The sequence below is a fragment of the Gavia stellata genome, chromosome 3 (genome assembly GCF_030936135.1).
Source record: "Gavia stellata isolate bGavSte3 chromosome 3, bGavSte3.hap2, whole genome shotgun sequence".
Classification (NCBI taxonomy): domain Eukaryota; kingdom Metazoa; phylum Chordata; class Aves; order Gaviiformes; family Gaviidae; genus Gavia; species Gavia stellata.
In genome coordinates this window covers 93635402-93655362 of record NC_082596.1, presented here as the reverse complement: position 1 = coordinate 93655362, position 19961 = coordinate 93635402, and the positions used below count along the sequence as shown (strand labels likewise).

At 48.5% G+C, this 19961-nt stretch overlaps 1 protein-coding gene across 1 annotated transcript; it reads left to right on the top strand.

Annotated features, from left to right (window-relative positions):
- Nucleotides 1-4379: 4379 nt before the first annotated feature.
- On the top strand, nucleotides 4380-9379 carry NRSN1 (neurensin 1). The gene is made up of 3 exons (XM_009809959.2): nucleotides 4380-4391; nucleotides 6605-6802; nucleotides 7840-9379. Exons 2-3 carry the CDS (start codon nucleotides 6614-6616, stop codon nucleotides 8236-8238), a joined length of 588 nt encoding a protein of 195 aa, XP_009808261.1. The 5' UTR covers nucleotides 4380-4391; nucleotides 6605-6613; the 3' UTR covers nucleotides 8239-9379.
- The last annotated feature ends 10582 nt before the right edge of the window (nucleotides 9380-19961 follow it).

Here is a 19961-nt window from a genome sequence, read left to right as displayed (position 1 = left end):
TCTTACAGGACAATCCATCAGGAAATCTCTTTTAAGACTGATACTCCATCCTGCTTTTCACTCATTTATCTCTTGACTGTATTTTCCTGGCTTTTCACAAATAATTGTCAGTTCATTGCCTCGTTAGTTGCCTCGGGCTGGGGTATGCCAACGCTACTCACTGAAGAGCATACTGCTGTGTAAGTAGCTCTGCTCGGGTCAGGGGAACAGCTTTTGGCATCACTCATCACTTGAAACAAGACAGGCGTAACAGCTTTGGAAGGACAGGATGAAAGCCACTGAAAGCAGCATTTCTTCCTCCAAATGCAATCCCTTACTTGCTCTTTTGATACCTACTTTTATGATTCCTAGCTTGCAATTGCCCAAACTTACTGTTGTCATCAAATGCAGGGGTTTTTCAAAGGAGCTTGGGCATTGCCATTAATGAAAGCACCATTAATCTCAGCTTCTTCATGCACTATAGTGATTTAAGCACTTTGAAGACCTTGGTTTTCCTTTGGCTAATACTACCCCATTTTGCTTTAATGCACTTCGTTTTTTCTGCACGCAACGATACTCTGGTTTCGCGCCTATTTCAGTACAGAGCATTGAAATGCCTCTTTAGCATTCTTGCCCTTTACGATCTCATTATTTTTTCAGAGGAATTACATACCGCCTCTTTGCGGGATCCATTTTAGCATCTCCAGCTCTTAGTGCCTTGTCATGCCCTCTAACTCTTCCCTCACCAGCTTCCCTGATTCCCCAAACTCGCTCTTCCCACCGAAGGGCCAACCCGTTGTGACCAGGGCAGGCCCAGCACACCAACGCTCGGCCCTCAGCCTCACTCCGTTTCTCTTAAAAGTCCAGTCGGGTCTCCGATTTATTTCCCCAACCCCCAGATCTCAGCGCCTTATTCTCCGCAGCTCCTGTATCACTTTCTGGGATGTGGAGCCACTGAGCACCGAGTCTCCGCGGGTTTCAATGCGATTAGAGAGCCGGCCCAAGGCTCCCGCCACCCAGGGAGGACACCCCGGTGACCTCGGTGGGCACATGGGCAGCCGCTCCGCGCACCCGCGGGCCTGCCCGGCCCTGAGGACGGCCCCGCCGGTGCGCCGGCCGGAGGGACCCTCCTCACCGCAGCCGGCCGCCGGGGACAGCCCGGGGCAGCGCCCGGGGGAGAGCCCGGGGTCCCCCCTCCCTCGCCCAGCCCGCCTAAGCCGTCCCCCCCTGAGGAGCCACCTCCGGGCGGGGGCGGCGGGGCGAGCGCGGCCCGGCGCCCCTCGGCGCCCGGCGGCGGCGGCGGCTCAGTGCGCAGGCACGGAGCGGGAGCGAGCGGCGCTCCGGGCCGTACATAATACGTGGTGTCTGGGGCCGGCGCGGCGCAGAGCGGAGATGGGACCGGGGCGGGAGAGCCGCAGCTAGCGCCGCTGCGGTTGCTCAGCCGGCCGAGGGGAGCGGCAGGAGGGACAGGTAACCCCGCCGCCGCCGGGCCGCCGCTCCCGGCAAACTTGGGCTCGGCGGTTTGGCGGGGGCGGCTCCTCTGACTGTCGGCGTCCTGGCGGGGGGCGTAGGGCGCAGAGCTTCCCGCGGGGGAGGTGGCGGTGGGGCACCGGCCGCCCGCCGGAGCGCGGGGGGGGGGCGGCCCGGGCTTCGCCTCCCGGCCCGGGGGCGGCCCTCCCGGGGAAGGCTGCTGCCGCGCTGCCCCGCGCTACGGGGCGCGGCGGCCAGGCCGGGCTCTCCCCCGCCCTCGGGGCCCCGGTACGCCGGGCCGGGAGGGCCGCCAGTGGGTGGCGGGGGCCGAGATCTCCGCCGGGGGCGGAGTTCTTCCGCTTCGTCCGGGGAAGGGGCGATGGAGAGCGCGTCCTGCCCGGCCGCCGGGGTGTCCCGCTCCGCTCCGCGCCGCCGTTGGCCGGAGGGGCCGCGGCCTGGCGCCCGGGAAGCGGGCGGGGCCGCCGCCCCCGGGAGGGGAGGCCCCGGCCTGTGGCCCCCGCGGGGCCTTGTCCCCCTGGGGAGGAGAGGGCCCTGCTCGCTCCCCCGTCCTCCAGGGCGCGGGAGTTGCCCCGGACAGCAGCCGGGCACCCCCGACCTCCTCCTCGGAGCGGCGGGAGCTGCCCGTCCCGCTCCCCAGCTCCCTGTGAGGGCAGAGCGCGGAGCGGGAGCCGCGGCCGTGTGAGGGCTCGCGTCGAGTTTGGCGGGCTGAGTCAGGCCGAGCGCGGCTCGGTTTAGCCTCTGGCCTGGGAGGGTGCTGGGCAGCGGTATGACAGGTAGTTTGAGGCATCAGAAAGGTCATTTTGGAGACCGCTGTCAAAGACGGGTTGGTTGTTCCAGTATTCCCTCTTCACAGGGGTCTCGCTTTCCTTAGGCGAGGACTGGAAACCGGACCCTCTCAACAGAAGGGTCAAAGTGGGTAAATGTGGAGAGGGGAGAGGCGGACCTCACCTGTGCCAACCCGTCGGCATTTGTGCCTAACGCTCGGTGGCTGCGTGGTGTCACGGAGCAACGGTGCATCCTTAGTTGCTTTGTCCTGCCTTTCAGATGCCGATTCCTAACGTTTTTTTAAATGTGTCTAACCCTTCGATAAGAAAGCGAAATAGTTGGAAAATTTATTGGGTGATTTTTCTTGGAGCTTGCTCATCTTTTAATCTGCCTGTTCACCAATCTAGTCACATCTCCCCAGATCAGTGGAGAATAGTAAAGCTCAAAGTAAACAGGACAGCTTTTACCATGGAAACAAAAGTTGCTAGGGTATGGATTGCTACTACGCAGTAGTGCGCTCTGAAGCTGTGATCACACATCCCACGTGTTCCTAAGCACCTCAGGTTTAGGCACCGAAAAACTTTTAATGATTAAACCACTTCCTGCGGCCCGGATGCATGTTCCAAGCTTGTGCATGACGCAGATTTGGGTAACGGTGACTCTCTTTTTAGCAAAAGTTTCCCAACATTTCAGCATTTAGTTTCTCAGCCGTGAAGGTGAGACGTGCAAATACACATCAACACTCAAGAGATCATAGCTACTGCAGTACTTATTCATCCAATGTAAATTGATGCTGTGACACGCGTTTCCTTCTTACTTATGGAGAACTCCCACCATACTCTGACTGTTTCAGTCCCTGTGCCCCACCTGTAAGTAGCAAGAACAACAACTTTATGTTTACACTGCAGCTGAGAAAGGAGACCATCTTAGGCCAAATTACCAGGCTGTTTCAATGAGTCACAGAGGGCTGGGAAGCTTTCTTCTCTTCTCTCTAAGGGACAAGATACTTTGCAGAAGATACGAGATGACTTAGAAGTGGAAGAGTGAGCATAAAGAAAATGTTCAGTAGGACTAATATTATGCAGTCCTTGAAAAGAATTAATGATGCTGGCAGTCCTTTTTTTTTTTTCTCTTCCATTTTAAAAGGTCATACTACCTGATGCTATCACAACTCTTTCAAGCAAAAGATCATTCTTTAGTTTTCTATTCCACCTTCCAGCTCTTGCTTATCTTGCTCATATGCCTGACCAAAATGACCTATTAGCATTTTAGATTGCTAAAGAAAAAGAATCTATGTGTAATATAAGTGATTCTAGGCTGTGTGGTTCTTATAGGCAATTCTTCATCAAGCTGTTAGAAAGACTACACCCTCCTTTCTCTCTCTTGGCTAAACCTACAGACAGTGCAGTGAATGCAGGATAGTGTTTATACAGCTTTCTGTCACCTTACATTGAGTTTTCTTAAATTAATTGCAATAACTACAGTTGCTGGGTCAGACTCAGCAGTGTGCTTCACCTGCTTTCTGAATTCTGGAGAAACCAAAGCAGCTCTGAAATTGTCTCCTGGGGGCAGCTGGAGTAATGCAGGCGAGCTTTGGCAGGCCACGTTGTCCGGTCACGTTAGGGCTGGTCCTTCCCTGTGCTGACCTTATGGAGCCACTTAACCTGAGGAAAATACCTCCCTTTCTGCTCATTATGTGATGCTAAATATGCTTACCTGAATGATTTAAGTTGGCAAGGAATTAAACATAATTTATTTAAGGAGGTAGGGTTGATGGGAGCATAAAGATCTAAGTAAGGACCTGAGAGAATGAGTCTCTGCAGAGCTTTGGTTGGCCTCTTTACTTTCTTCTCTTTCTGATGAGGGAGATGGAGTGCTTGCTTACTTATAACCAAAAGATATGTTGAGGGATGTGGACATAAACTCTTCCTACCCGTGAGGTATAGGCTGTGCGACCCTGTGTGTGAGAGCTGGGGCAGCTATGGTAAACTACACCATTACTTCATCCTCTCCTTTTACCCTAAGGTATTTTTAGGAGGTGGGCAGAACTCTGGTTTTATGAGAACTCTTCAGTGCTTGTCCTGTGGAAGATGGCAGCTAGCTGTTGAAGAAATGGTGGCAGTGAGAAAAGAGGACTACTTTTCCTCTCTTACCAGGTAGGGAATAAACAGGAGGAGGGAATCCCAAGGGAAACAAAAAGAGCTCTTTTGCAAAAGAACAAAACGGCTCCAAAAGTAGAATAACTTTCAGCATTTCCCCACGAGAGTTCAGACTGTATACTTGTATCCATACCACTTTTTTTTGTACCTCAAAAATTAATAGTGTTCAAAAGCTCCTAGCATTGTAAAAGAGCACAACAAACTAGTTTTTTTCAATATAGTAACTGTAGTGGGAAATATCAGTCAGTATGAGCGACATACAACTTGACATACGGTGGCCTGGGTGCCAGGCTCTCCCTGCTCAGCTGGTGAGCAGCTGGTGCTGCCCAGGAGTTTCCTGCTGCCTGAAGGTCTCTGTCCACCCTGCCCGTTTCTCTGCCTTGCCTGGGAAGGCCAACACCTTGAGCACACTCCGGAGGGCACTGATGCTATACCATCAGCAGAGAGCAAGCCCATGCACAGAATCAGAGAGCGCTTTGATTTCCTAATGCTTTACGGTGGCTGAAGTGGAAAAGGGAAACTTGGAGGCGATGCAGAGGCAGTTCTGTGTTCAAAGAAGGGGCTCCTGCCAGAAGCTGTGCCTGGCACTACCCCTGCTGCTCTGCAAAGCTCGGCCCCCAGCACTGTCCCCCCCGCCTCTCCTGGAGGGAGCACTGGTCCTTGCTAGGGTCCCCAGCACCATGTGGGTCTCCTCCTCTGCTCAGTCATGACTTCCGTGAGAGCCTTGGAACTTCATCACGAGTTGCAAGAGAGAGATTTGCAATTATAAGATGTTTAGATCATTAAATCCCAAAGTAAATACATACTAGATATACAAAATAAATAAAACCCAAGACTACTGTTTTTTATAAAGAGGAAAAAGCAAACCTCTATTTAACCCTGAGCCGAGAATGCAACCAGATTTCCAGAAGGCTGGAAAGATCACTGTTACACCAGCGGTGATTTCAGAGCCAGCCAAGAGCTTCATTCAGGCCGTTGCCATTCCCCATCAATACTTTCTGGCTTTTGCTTAATGTAAATGCAGCAGCGTTTGTTTCTCTTGCATACTCAGGTATTTCATACCCAGCAAGATCACCCATTCCTGAAGGGCAAAGGGCTGTAGGGCTGCAAAATTGGGAGGTCCTAACTGCCATGAGCACATCAAACCTTCCTTCCTTCCCTCTAAGTCAAATTGCTGTAGCAATCAGATGAACCGCTTGGAGCTGATATAAATTGAGCTGTGACATTTGGATGCAAGTACTGATTAACATGTCCCTTTGGACTAAGACTTTTTGAATTTCTTTAAAGAGAAGTTGGTCAGCTTAAGTAACATTGACCTGTTGCTCAAGTTTTTTAGGGACTAGTATTACTTTAATGAATTCGGTAGCATCGCACCTGTGCAAGCAAGTTCAGGCCTGGGACCTGCATAGTTAAATACAAATTTTGTGTGTTAAGAGAACTTCCATGAAGTGGAAAGAATAGGGAACATTGGTAGTTTTCATAGCAGGCAGAATTCTGATTATATTAAAGTCAGCAGGAGCTTGGGCATTGACTTCTCCAAGGGACCAGTGGTTTGCCACAAGTTTAGTATTTCCATTTCATTCTCTTCATTGAGCAGATTGGTGCTGTTACGGCATTCCATATTTTTCATTTTTAATTATCCATTCTTAAGTAGAGGATATACACTATTTCAATCTGTCTAGGACTTATTTTGCCTCTGTTTCTCATGGCTATGAATGTTGTATCAATGCCTAGTCCTGCACTTCAAAAGCTTGGGCAAAAATATTAAAAAAACCTTACCCAGCAGTTTGGAAAGTTCCTAAGGTTGCAGACTCTAGTTAACTTATAGAAGCAGCCTGGACAAGAGGCAATATGAGCCCTTGAGGGATGCTGGCTTTTGTTCCGTGATATATTCTGCTTTTTTCAATCTCCACGGAAACGCAGTAGCACGCTAGTGCGAAAGATGGGGAGCGGGCACCCTGCGTGTGGGTGGGAATGTTCCCTGCAGCACCTTTAGGCTGTGCTGCGCCAAGATGCTGAGTGCCTTGGGTTCGCTTGAGCTGAGTCACCACATGCAACTCTTACCAGGCTTGTTTCTTGGTTTGGAAAAAAAGTGAAGGAAAAGTCTCTCCTGGGCTGCTTTTCTTCGTGTTGTCTGGAGAGTTTGTAGCCAGCTTTGCTCCCCCGCCATGTTGATAACAACATGCTTTGCACAAAACCTCTCATTGCAGGTAGGAAGGATGAGCTCCTATGCTGACGTCTGCGGGTCCAAGCATGCGCAGGGCAGCGCCGAGGGAGGGTACCAACGCTACGGAGTTCGGTCCTACCTGCATCAGTTTTATGAGGACTGCACAGCTTCAATTTGGGAGTATGAGGATGATTTTCAGATCCAGAGATCGCCTAGCAGGTGGAGCTCTATGTTCTGGAAGGTACTGCCCGTTGCTGTTTGCTGGAGGGAGAAACTCCTGTTTCAAGACTTTCCCATGTAATGAATGGTTTTAGGTATCCATCCAGAAAGGCCTTCTGTTGCTTAGTTTTCCCTGAGATGACTGAATAACCATCTGTCTGAAAGCAAGGTGCTTTTACCGAGAGCCATCAGCTTCCAAGGGAGTTCTGGGCTCTTTGGAACCTCTAGTGTCTCTGTCACAAGGAGCCATGTCACTGAAACATCAAAGTCCTGTCTGGGAAACCTCACCCATAGCTAGAAAGCGTAGTTTACCTCTGCTTTGCACCCACAATAGTCCTGCCAGATGATTGGGAATAGGACTGGTAGGTTAACAGCAGTAACTCTGGGACTGTGTGACCTAGGGATCAAGAAAACCGCAAGATCTCCATTCAGGTCAGGGAACTTGACAGAATTAGAGAACACCAGAGGTTGGAAGGGGCATGTGAGGCCATCTAAGCCAACCCCTCTGCTTTGATGGTAGGGACATTCTGTGGGAATCAAATTTTGCAGTTACGCTTGAAATGTGCTAGAAATATTCTGTGATCTGTTCACAGCAATAGCAACTTCCTTCTAATCCCTGCAAAGGAATGACACTTCATGGAGTAAAAGCAAGTGGTAGATATAATGCAGACTGTCAGCAGGGACTGAACTATTGGTGCTAACCACCACCTAAAGCTAAAGAAATAACCAGTCACACCGCACTGGGGCTAAACTGTGATCCTCTCTGTGATGGGGCCTTTGGACATGAAGTGGTATTTGGGTGTGTAGATGCATATCCCATTGTTTCCAGAAATGTCAATACTGAATTATATAAATATGAATTGTAAAAAGGCAGTTTCTCCATATATTCTAGTTCTAGCAGGGCCACATATGACCTGAAAGAAAAATATCAGCCTTCTCCTAGAAGAGAACTGTACCTGCAAGCCACTGTGAAAGCTAAATGCCTCCTAGGACCACTTACTGACTAAAAACTGGAAAGTCATATTAATTGGGTTTTTTGTTTCTTTGTTTGTTTTCCAGGTCGGACTCATCTCTGGGACGGCTTTTATGCTGATAGGTTTAACGGTTCTTGTAGTGGGTTTTCTTGTGCCACCGAAAATCGAAGCTCTTGGGAAAGATGATTTTGTTGTGGTGGATACCCGTGCCATTCGGTTTAATGGGTCCCTTGATATATGCAAGCTGGCAGGAGCAATCTTGTTTTGCATGGGAGGGTCCACAGTGGCAGCGTGTCTGTTGATGTCTGCTTTTGCTAAAAGTTACTCCAAAGAAGAAAAGTACCTCCAGCAAAGATTTAAAGAGAGAATAGCTGATGTAAAAGCTCATGCAAACCCAGTCACAAAAGCGCCAGCGCCGGGAGAATCAAAGATACCTGTCACTTTGTCCAAAGTTCAAAATGTCCAACCTTTATCTGTAACCTGACCCTTTCCTTGGGCTTTGTTTCTCACTTGTAGATCACTTTAACTGGAAAATATCAGCTGCTGTTGGCATACGTGCTAGTCAATTACAACAGGGAGTGCTCTGCTATACAAACACACAGCTGATGGGGAAGCTGCTCCAATACAAACTTAGGATCGGGAAAAGGGAAATTATGTGATTAGACCTGTGACCGATATATTCAGTGTATTTGACCATTTTAATCTGTGTTGAACCAATAAGTCCTTGCAACAACGATTAGGTGTTTAGCTTATCAGGTTGCACCCCTGGAAAACATAGTGTGTTTATGACAGCTGTACCGGGAACACCCTACATCCCACTGTTTAGATGAGTTGACTTTGTGTTAAATTTTCTTCTTGCCTTTAAAATACTGTTTAGTCTTACTTCTACCACCTGGTTCTGCTGTCTGGGAAGCCAAGATTCTGCCCTTGTGATTTGCACTTGTCCTCCTGTTACATGCTACAGCCTGTATCAAAGTAATACTGCAGAGGTAAAACACAGCCGGTTGTGAGCGCCCTTAATTTGATCCTGGCACACGTCGCTTCCCAGCGATGCTACTTTCTGGGAACGGCAAGTCATACTTGATCCTGAGTTACAACTAACCTGTGCAAAACTGCCACTTTTGTCTTAGTCGTTGCCATGTTAATGAAAAATACAAAATTAAGGTAAAGAATTCCTATAGGAGGAGGAACATCATACTTGTGTATCTTTGGTTTGGTATTTTTTCTTTCATTATACTGTATTATGTTTGGAGCTTATATAGAACGTTTCAGTTTTGGCTGGGTAGAAATTACTAACTGTGGTTTGATACGCCCAGGCCCCATATTCTGTCAGTACATTAATGCCATGTTAGATGACCTTGACATACTTATCTAAAGACATTTTGAAATGCTGTTTATATTTTTATAGAGGATAGAAAAAGTTATGCTTAACCAGATACATTTGTGTAAATGCTTACATGAAGACTTGTCCTTTCACGGAAGACCCTTAATTATTTTCCCACCGAATTACTTCACTGTCTTAATCTATGGATTTAAATTAAACTATATAAAGAAAGATGTGACATTTGTACTCTCTGACAATATGTGCCACCTTATAGTTCTGTCTATTTTTTTGAATGGATTGAATAAAATTCTAGGCGTGAGCCAACCTGGATTTCATGAAAAGTCTCTTTCTAGTCAAACACGTTTCTTTATAAATCTACTATTTCTGTTTGAAAGGAGAAATCAGCAGTCGAAACTCACCGGTCCCTTACTGCTGTCTGTGTTTCCAGCTTTCATAGGTAAGAAAATCACTTTGGTGTTGAATCAAAAAGATTGCAGCACACTAATGACAGATACGTGGTAACAGCTGTGCTCTTTCCCTTGCTGCTAAAACATTTTATGGTCTGTGACTCAGTTCATGTTTCCACAACTTAAATAAACCAGAACATACGTGTTTGGAAGTTTCAGCTGAATCTGCGATAACTATCGTGGCTGACAACAGCATTGGATGTAAAATTTTCTGAGGAAAAGTGCCTATCTTAGCGATGCAATTGCAGCATCCAAATGTTAGCACTGAAAAAATGGACAATCAAGAGCTCGTCACGTGCACGCCATTACCGATAATTTAATGAAGCAGGTTTTGGTGCATCTGACAATTCACTGGCACACATATATTAGAAGTGCAAAAGCAGGTTGCACCCAGTGCTTAAAAATAAGATTGTAATCTCAGGGGAGAAGCAGATGAAGCACTGCTGAAGAGGAAAAGATGCGAAGACTGGTAGGGCGAGGGGCTGTGTATTATTTATAAAGAAAGCCAGCAAGAAGAGGGGTGGTGGGTAGCAGTTCCTCACAAGGCATGTGGCAGGACTGGGACATGGGGACAGGCTGTCACTGCTGCAGTTCGTTAGTTATTCCAGGTAGAGAGGGTCCTCGGCACTTTCTTCTCAGGTTGGGAGGAATTTTGTTTACTGCTGTCAGGCTATCAGTGCATGAGCAGCAAAGAGTCAAGCTGTCCTGACCTTTTCAGTGAAGAGTTTTTAATTAAAAATTGCACGTGGAGGAAATGCGACATTTTAAGTTTTACAGTGAAGTTCACCAAAGGAGATAAGAGTGAGGGCTCCTGTAGCTATTACCGAGTCCCTTCTCTCCACCTACCCTTTTTTAACACTTGTACTGGAAGTTTGACTGAAAATCCAGCTGGAAAAGAAAGCACAGGTTGGGCTTGTTTACCCAAAGTAGCTATATGGGTATACAGTGCTCCTTAAAACACACCCCACATGTAGACACACACGTTAGCGTTGCTAAATTTTTGTCCAGAGGACAGCTGACCTGACAGGTAATGAACAGAGCTGATATGAGCACCAGGCGTTGGGTCATATTGCGCATCGCTCCTGCAGAACTGAACACACTTTGACAGCATGAGAGAGGAGTCATCGTGCATGGCATTACCCAGGTGTTAGGGGAAAAGAAAAACCCTTGAGGATCTTACCGAAGCTGGCTGGGGTAGGAAATGCATTTGGGATTTAGCGGCAGCAGCAGCAAAGCTGGTAACGCTGTCATGGCTAATGTTGCCACACACGTTTCACCTCATTAAACCCTCATTTCAGTTGCTTAGAGCTTTTCCAGGATTGATACCTCCAGAGGCTGCAATCCTTCACAGCAGAGAATCAGTGCCACATAGGGCTTGTGTAGAAATCCTGAGCAGAAAATTGCTCTGCTACTATTAAGAAGCCACACACTGGAAAGTTGAAGACATGTGAGAACCATTTTCAAGATCCGTTTCCTTGTAATGTTTTGACATCTTCATCCTTTGGTGCAGGAACTGAAGCATCAGCAAAAGAGCAGTGGAGATGTGCTTTTTGCTGCTCTCATGGAGAATGCCTGTGATACAGCTGGGGAGCAGGGAGGGGCAGCCAAGCTCTCCGGGAGCTTTCCGGTGAGGCTGAGGGCAACCTGTCCCTGCACATATCATTTCCCTACCATCTACCTTTTTCCCTTTTCCCATCCCTGCCACACTGCAGTACATCCTCCACGCTGGGACTGCCTGGGACTTCCCCCCCTGGCACGGGCTGCCATCACCTTTCCAAAGGGCACATTCACGGACTCCCTAGTGCAAATAAAATACGGCTTAAGCAGCCAAGCTCTTCTTTTTCCAACCCTCTGACCTCCCCACTCTAGAAGTTTCTTTCAGTTTCTTCATGCTCACCTTATTTCTTTCCCCTCTTCTAGCCTCATTTGGCTTGGAATTACAATGCAACCATAGCCTGACCCCATTTTCTCTGCAATTGTGGAGAAAGAAATCACATTTTTCAGTCTGAGTGGTAATCACTGACTTCACTTTCATTAATGCACGCTCTCCTGAAGGTTAGGTCTGCTTCCCCTGCCTCATTGTGCAGAAAAGGCTTCGTTTTAGCATCTGTTCTGTCCCCACCCCTCCCGACTGCCCTGACCCCTTTATCTTCCATTTGTTCCCAGTGCACAGCGAATCACTTGCAAAGGCAAAGACGCAGAAACCTCCCCTCCTCCCGAGCTGACTGTAAGCAGATTTAATTCCCGGTTTCTGCTACAGCCTCAGCCTGCCATTTCCAAGTATGAGATTTATTTTTTTTTAATCACGTGTCAGCGCAAGCAAACAGCTCTTCACGAAAGCGGCAGCAGCAGCAGAGTGGGGAGGCTGCAGCGCCCTGACCAGCGGCAAGAGAGAGGTTTGGCAGGGGGGAGAGCAGCAGTAAAACCTGCACACTGGGGAGGCTGTTCAGCCCCCGAGGACGTGGAATCCAAGTGAGACAGCAAGAGACTGCAAGAACCTTGGTTGGATGCACTTTGCCAGCAGCTTTCTATCAAAGGGCTAATAGCAGAGTGACAATTTTGGTAAAATAAAGGAATTAGCACTTTGGCTCATTTAGCACTGAGCAGTCATCCTGCTGTTACGCAGCAGGCTGCCCTCTCAGCTCGCTGAACATCAGGGGTAGCGGGACAATACGACGCTTCCTGAGCCGGCTTTGGAGGCACAGCCTCGCTCCTTCCTCATCCCACCACTTCCACTGCCGAGAGAAGCGGCATCTCTACAGAGCATTACCCCGCGCTGCCCGGTCGGGGTTAATGCCCACGCAGCACTTACAGAAGCTATGTTTGCGTTCTGCCAGGTCATCCCCACGGCACAGTTTGTCCCCGAGGAACATCATCGCAAATGGGGAGACCCACGTAGCCTCCTCCTATTTCCGATATTTAGAGACCGTGTGTGCTCCTTCTGATCTCCGCACAAACAATCCGTCCACACCCCGGTTTTCTTCAGCTCTTATCTGGACGCGCGGCAGACCGCAGCGCACGCGTTTCCTGCATTAGTCCATTGGTATACATAAAGCGGGGCAAAGCTCAGTTTTGCTGTCAGATAATTTACAGAGGGAATGTTACGAAAATAATCTCTGCATATTAACAGTAAGTCAGGCCAATACTTCTAACAGCCCCACCAACAGAAGAAACAGCATGCAAGTAACTGGTTTTATTGTTCTGCCTAATCATTTGCAGCTGTTTTTTTGCAGGTCCCACTTTTTCCATAATTTACCATTCATGGGTTGTCGCAAATAAAGATGAGAGATCATTTTTAAACGCTGCTATTACGCTTGTCGTTTTAACGATGTACTGGAGATGCTGCTCCGGCAATTTCAGCCTCAATACTCAGGGCTTCAGGCCGTTGCCAAGCTAAGGGCACCCCCCAGTCTGAGGCTGGGAGGATGCTCGTTTGGCCGGCGAGAGGCTTTTCTGGAATGTCATTTCCCCACGTCTACTCGCCTAATGCCTTCAGCATCTGCTGCCCTTTCTCTCCCTGCCTCCTTCAGAAACCTCGCGCCCTGATATTTCCTTCCTCAGCCCCCATGTCTGTTTTCGGCACAGCAGCAGGGGTGAGGCGAGGGACCCCTGCCCCAGGCGCATCTCGGAGGCGGTGCAAAACGTGCCTGCCCGAAACAGTGGCAGGGGGGAGGCAGGTCTGCAGCACAGGCAGGAGGGAGATGAAGGGGGAGAGAGGGGAGCAGGGAAGGAATCCCTGGGGGAGATCTGGCAAAATGCAGCATTTCAAGCATCGGTATTGGTCATCTGTCAAAGAAGATCGGAAGAGAAAGTTGGTGAATATTGAAAGCAGAGCAAAACTTGCTGCAGGTCTAAAACCTGTGACCAGAACAACATAAATACGGTGGCTAAAACCTTCATGGAAGTAGACATTTAAAAAAAAAAAAAAAACCAACTTTTAACATTCACCACCGATGGCTAGACAAGCATGAGGACCTTATTCTTGGACAAGTGCATTGTCCCCAGTGTGAGAACACATTTTTCCCCTTAATATACAATAATAAAGAAATCTCTTCTGATAGCTCATGCTCAGACTGCATTCAGCTCTCACCTGACCCCTTGCAAAGGGATTTCTCCTGAAACCGGAGCAAGTTTGCACCAAGAAAAAAACCACTTACTTCAAAGACTGCTGAACACTTTGCCACTATCTCTGAGAAGCACAGGTTGTCCGAGAGTTCCCCAGTATCCATCCCACAGAGGCTGGTTGCCTCTCTGGCTCACTGCTTTGTAAGGCCACAACCAAGTGGGCCCATCTGCATCTCCCCTCGCAAAGCAGAGGTGACCGAGCTGGCCCGGAGCAAGGCACACCACCAACGCAAAGCGGAGCCGAGGCAGTCGATGAGACCCAGTACAGCAACAGGCACCAGTGCTAGCTCCGTTCAGCTCTGTCCTGTAGCTGAGCTCTGAGGGTAGGGGCAGCTCCAGCATTTTTCCAAAACCACGGTAGAAGCCATGTGAACCTCCACATGCCCTGAGAGCCAAGCTAAGACATCACCATCTCTTGGCGTACTTATGACATGGGCTGCGGTAGGAGCTTGGTCCCTCGGAGTGAACACCGGTTAAAGAGAGATGATTGCAGCACATGCAAACAGCCCCTCTGTAGCTCAAAATCACAAAAGAATGGACTGCAACCAGCTCGTGCTGACCTCCAGGTGATCACGTAACCGTGGCAAGCGACAGGTTGAGTTAGTTGGTTTAAACACGCCTTGTGTTTAACTGTATGTCTACGTGACCTGCCATCAAATCTTTGCCCTGACGTGGTGTGTGCTCTGGGTCCTCTGCCCTACCACCGTCCCTCCAGCAGCGGGGACTGCCTTCTGAGGAGTGTCCCAGCATTGCCCTCGGAACTGCACCGCTCTTTCTGCAGACACCACACGTGCTTAGCCTAAGGTACCACAGGAGAGCAGCCTCCAGCTCACGCAGAAGTTCACCTGCCTGAACCAATGGCAGAAACCAAAGACCTCAGGTCAAAAGTAGCTCCCAAGCCAAGAGCCAGATCGTTTTCTCTCTGCAGATGTGTGCATGGCATCCCTGTTGAGAGGGCTCTGGTCCCTGTCTGTGTTGCCAAGTCTATTCGTACAGGCTGTCTGCAAGCAACCCAGCAGGCAGGCGTACAGAAGGCACGTCCCAAACCACCCTCCAACAGCAGCGTAGATGAGGCCGCTGAGTCCTCGCCTTCAAAACACCCAGCTGAGGATCGCACGGATGTTGGTTTAGAAGAACCCCAAAGCATACACCAAAGTATCTCCAGATATGCCCTGCGAGGAGGCCGCTGGCTGCCTTTCCTCCACGTGTCACACCTGCATTCGGACACGCGCACAGCAAAGCCCAGAAACGGGAGGTGTCAAAGGCTACGACCTGCATCCCGTGTGTAAGGGAATTAATACCGCACAAGGCTCGTTGCTTGTAAGCGGGGGAGAGCAGTGAAGAGGGCAGAGCTGCTGGGAGCACCGCGTGCCAGGGAAACGAGCCCTGGGTGGATGGAGCTGAATACCCCTGGATACGCGCACTGCTGAGCGCCTGACACGTACATCACTCGGTACAGAGAGTGAAGCGTTAGGCATAATCCTTTTCATTTCCTGGTGGAAGCAACAGGCTTCCAGAGAAGCAGGGATTTGTCTGACAGCAGTGGCAAACATTAGCAGGGCAGCCTGCACCCCGCGATCTCCTTCCCTCGCCCACCAGCCGGGCACCTGCCCATCCCCTGCAGCCAAGGTCAGGGGCCCTTCACAGCGCGGTGGCTCGGGGTATCCCAGTGCGGGTAGGTGTTAGCAAGTGAAAAAAGCCTAACGCTCACCTTAAGGCCTTTGAGATGAACTAGGCACCCCTCCCAAAAAAAAAAAAACCACCACACCTTTTATGCAAAAAAGCCTCTGCTTCTGCTTGCCCGCAGAACCTCGCACTTGAGAAGGCTGCGCCAGGGAAAGGCTCTAATCCCCATGAGCGGGCGCGATGCCACCGCAGCAGATGGCTGCCTCCCTTCGCATGCACCGGCCCATCTGCAAGCATCAGACGTGCTTTAAGGCGAGGTCCTCAGCCAGAAGCACCCGAGAGGTTTAGCTACCCTACCCTCCTCGTCCTGGGACAAGCCTCTTACAACTGCGTGGTCAGGACGCTTTGAACGATGACCTCTTCCGTCATCTTGAGCTGGGCCTTGTGTTGCGTGAAAAGGAGAAACAGCCTTCATCCCCTTCTCTTTCTCTGCAGAGGGAGACTACTTTTAAACAGGGGATGCAAATCCTAGCTCTTGGCTTATAAAGTTAATTCCTGCTTGGCGCTAACTCTGGGGCAGAGGGATCAGTAAGAGAATGGCAGTGGACGGTGTAAAGCTCAGATGTCTCCAAGGATGCCAGCTTTGCACCAACAATCTCTAACCGAGAAATAACATGGAGCACAGGCATTATTTTTACAAATATCATTTCTCACAACCAAGCTAGAAGCAGCAAATGCAGCAGAGAAACAGAAGGACGCAGAGATGGCGCACAGGAATGAAACCTCGACCTGTAGCAGTAGAGGAAGCAGGGCAACTTCTGCACGAGGACACTGAGCCGGGTATCTGACGCCCAGCAGCAGCACGACTGCCCAACTCAAACACCACCACTTCATCACTGAGGCAGAGGAGTTTACATCAGTCAAATCAGAAGCCCTTCCCAACTAAGACAAGCAGAAGAATCTACATATCACTGAGGTCTGAAAATATTTTCTTCCCTCAAGAGCAGGAGAATCCACTCACCCACGTGAGCACAAAGACAAAGGGATGGTGCCCATCCGCTAAGTACTCGTGAATAAAATAGCCAGTCCCTCCTACCTCAAGCACTGACTTCGCGGTCTCCTAATTCCCGGCTCCTCGCTTCTGTGACGTTCAACTGGTTCTTCCACGAAACTGCTTCAGCTGAAGGCTGGGGTACGTATCCCCCCCGCCAGCGCCGGCAGTTCCCAGCCTCTCTAGCAGGAGTCCCGAAGACTCCCACCAGCTTATCTCCTCCCAAGCAGGCGCAGTTCCCAGGCTGCAGCTGTGAGAAATACGGGATGGGGGGCTGAGCCTCGCTCACACGATTCACCTGCGCTGGGAAAGCGAGCCAAGGCCAGGAGTAAGGGGCACAGCCAGCCAGCACAGCTCCACGAGAGCTGCGGCTACGGCAGGGTTGAGGTCTGCAGGGCAAAGGAGGCTACTTCTCCGCGGGAAGGGAAGGGCGAGAAGCGGGGCAGGCTGCCGGAGCCAATTCTGACCCCAACACTCCTGAGAGCCAGAGTCACCATGGCACAAGTTTCACCTGGGAAGCAGCTGGATCAGCCGCCAGCGCGTGCAGCAGCCCTACTCGCAGCAGCCCTACTCGCAGCTCAGCTGCAGGAGAAAAGGGGCTTGGGAGCAGTTTGCTTAATGGCTAATCTCAGTAAGATGACCTTTTTCTTTTTTTTTTTTAAAATCTTGGTTAAAAATAAATGATGTCATCTTAGTGTTTTTCAGCATCTTGACAGGATCTATCCTACCAGATAACGCATTGGATTTGGAGTATGACCTTCTAGCAATGCTTTTTCATTCTGTGGAGGTGAACAGCTTTTGAAGGAAGAGGGAACTCCAATGTTTTCATATTTGGAAGCTGACAAGTTTGGTATTTTTTTCCGTTTCTGATACAGATAGTATGAGAAAGAAGAGAGAAGGAATGGCCCTAAAAAGATTTTAAAGCAATGCAGTGAGTCTTAAGAAATGTAGTTTCCCTTAAACTCTTCTAAAACCTTTTGTTCAACGTCTCAACACAGTTTCCCGCTATGGGGAAAAGGTGATTTTACCCCAAATGGTGAGGCTTGAAGACACCCAAAGGCTGATTCACTCTGTAGAGCAGTTGGGGTTGGTGGTGCTGGGGCCCTCCTCTCTGTTTTGGCACCTTCCCCTCTATTTGAGCTGACCCGATCCAATTACCTCCCAGTCCCTTCCTAACTTTCCCCCGCACCCTTCAGGGGCCCTCACACATCCAGTGTTCCTCAGGAAACAGGCTGACGGAGAAGAAAACCCCAAACCACAAGGAGCACAGTGGGGGAAAAAAAGCACACAGCTCACTAGAGATACGTGCTTTTTGTTAACAAAAACATCCCGCCACTTTACAGGACGGGTTTTGATTTACATACCACCTCTGCAATCTATACGTTATTTCAAGCTTGTTTAAAAAAAAAAAGTAAGTGCCTAATTTTGTGGTGAGGGCAGAATAACTCTTAGTGTCCCATTTCTTCCTCTCTGAACGAACGGGAGGAAATCAGACTGTGCTGAAGAGGCAACGACGTTTTGGACACGGCCCACCGTTCATCCAACACCACTGGAAGGTGTGACAGGGCCAAGAGTGCTTTGGTATGGTGTTATTTACGCTTTATTGCAAGCACCAGCCAAAGTTTCTCCTTCCTGTGAAAGTCAGCTTCTTCGAAGTAGGTGAGGAAGGGGAAGGGATTTTGGAGCAGATCCCAAGTGGGCGTTATCCTTCCACATCATCCAATTTTAGGCTGATTCTTAAGCTGCCTCTTCCATTAAGGGTAACTCAGCCAGGATCTCAGATATTTTGTCTCATCCTCTGGAGGGCAGTTTTTCTCCAGTCACGATCAGAAGAGCCTTGGGGACAGGAGCCGGTGTAACCACCGAGGCCGAATGTGTTAAGTCCGGTGGTTTGAAGACCTGGCTGGTGCTTTTTGGCACACCTGGAAGCCTCGAGCAGGGCAGGACCACTCTCTGGGAAATCACCTGTAACTTGGGCGCTCACGGGAGGAATTCAGCCTTGGACAAAACTTATTCATGTTTCATTTTGGAGTATGGAAAAAGTAAATGGCTTCAAAAATGATTCTACAGAGGGAGCTTGACTTGGTCTGCTGCACACGCCAGCACAAAGGCTGGGGTCCAGAACATGAGAGAGAGACCTGACATTAGTTCTTCCAGTGAAATGCATGGACACTAATCAGCGAGTTCACAGTATAAATAGTATGCATAAAACACGTGCCTTTGAAAATCTGTTAACCATAATCATGAATCTACATGTTCTTGATACACAGAACCACGAATCATTTTACAGAGAATTAGATTCCTTCTAGTTTATACCAAATGGGATTTTGAAACCTTTTTAGGATTAGAGAGTAGAAACTCTCAACTAATAAAACATGTATTTTGAATTAAATTTCGGTCCCACTGAGGACAGGGGAAAAGTATAATTGAATTAGGGATTCATTTATAAAATCGCAAATATAAGAGCTAAGTATCATCACAGCTGTAGGTGACTGCAAGAAAAATAGGAACGTTTAAAGGCATTCCTAGTAACCACACAGGTTGTTGGAAGTCTGTCGGCTGTTTCAAAATACCCCAGACATTCCCTGCACTGTGGCTAGCACTAAAGACCTTTGAAAGTTTTAGTAACACATGTTGCAGTAGTTCTTTCTTGAATTTACCAAATCCTGTCCACTTCCTCATGACCCATGGAGCTCCCAGTCAGTTTTAGTCTGCTACTTCCACTATACTTCAGGGCTTCAAACATTCTGAGCTTGGCTCAGCAAAGCACCAAAGTATACACATAACTTAAAGATACCTCACCCTTTGTATGAGGTTAGTTATTACTAGGTTTAGCTATATTTTCTTGTATTGTTATAGCAAATTTCAGCTACAATCAATAATATTTTTCCCATCGCTAACAATATAACAAGATTAGATTATTATATACGCACGTTATTTGTGTCTGCGGTATGTGTGAACACACAGCAAATGCATTCAGTTACAGTGCTCACACACATGCCTATAAGTTAATGCAAACAAATATGCACATGCACAATAATCTAAAGATAGCGGACGGCTTCACTGTCTATTGCTGTGTCTAAAGCACTTCTTTTGATTAAAACTTAGATTGAAGGCTGTCAGCCACCCAAACCAATACATCCTGGAGCTGCATCCCATTAAATCATTCTGATTGCTGCTACTTCATAAATACACCCTTCCTCGAAATACTTCATTTTGTACTTATATTTATTATCTAATGGTTATTTTAATGTACCTTTGGGATAATCAATCAAAATACCCAAGCAACAATCCTTTCCCATATTTTCAACTCATCAGCATACTTAAACTTACTCTTTTTTTCTTTTGCACGCAGGTTTATTTCACTTTACTTTAGATGAGACAGAACGGGGATTATATTTTCCTTATTTTCACCCATTTCTTTCTGGAAACTAACTTTATTTTGGCTCTGATATGTCAAGGCACCAAAGCATTAGATAAAAATTTAATGAAAACTACAGTCCTATGGGATTTAAGCATATGCTTAAATGCTTTGCTGAAATGAGGAATTTTGGCAGGGAGACTTCTGGAATTTTTAGTAGTTTTCTCAAGCATTGTCAGTGAATAGATAAAAC

Bases quoted from the DNA above. Each gene is read 5' to 3' on its own strand.
- NRSN1 (XM_009809959.2), top strand. From the start codon at position 6,614: ATGAGCTCCTATGCTGACGTCTGCGGGTCCAAGCATGCGCAGGGCAGC. The intron at 6,803-7,839 runs GTACTGCCCGTT...TTTGTTTTCCAG, and splicing joins GGAGCTCTATGTTCTGGAAG to GTCGGACTCATCTCTGGGAC.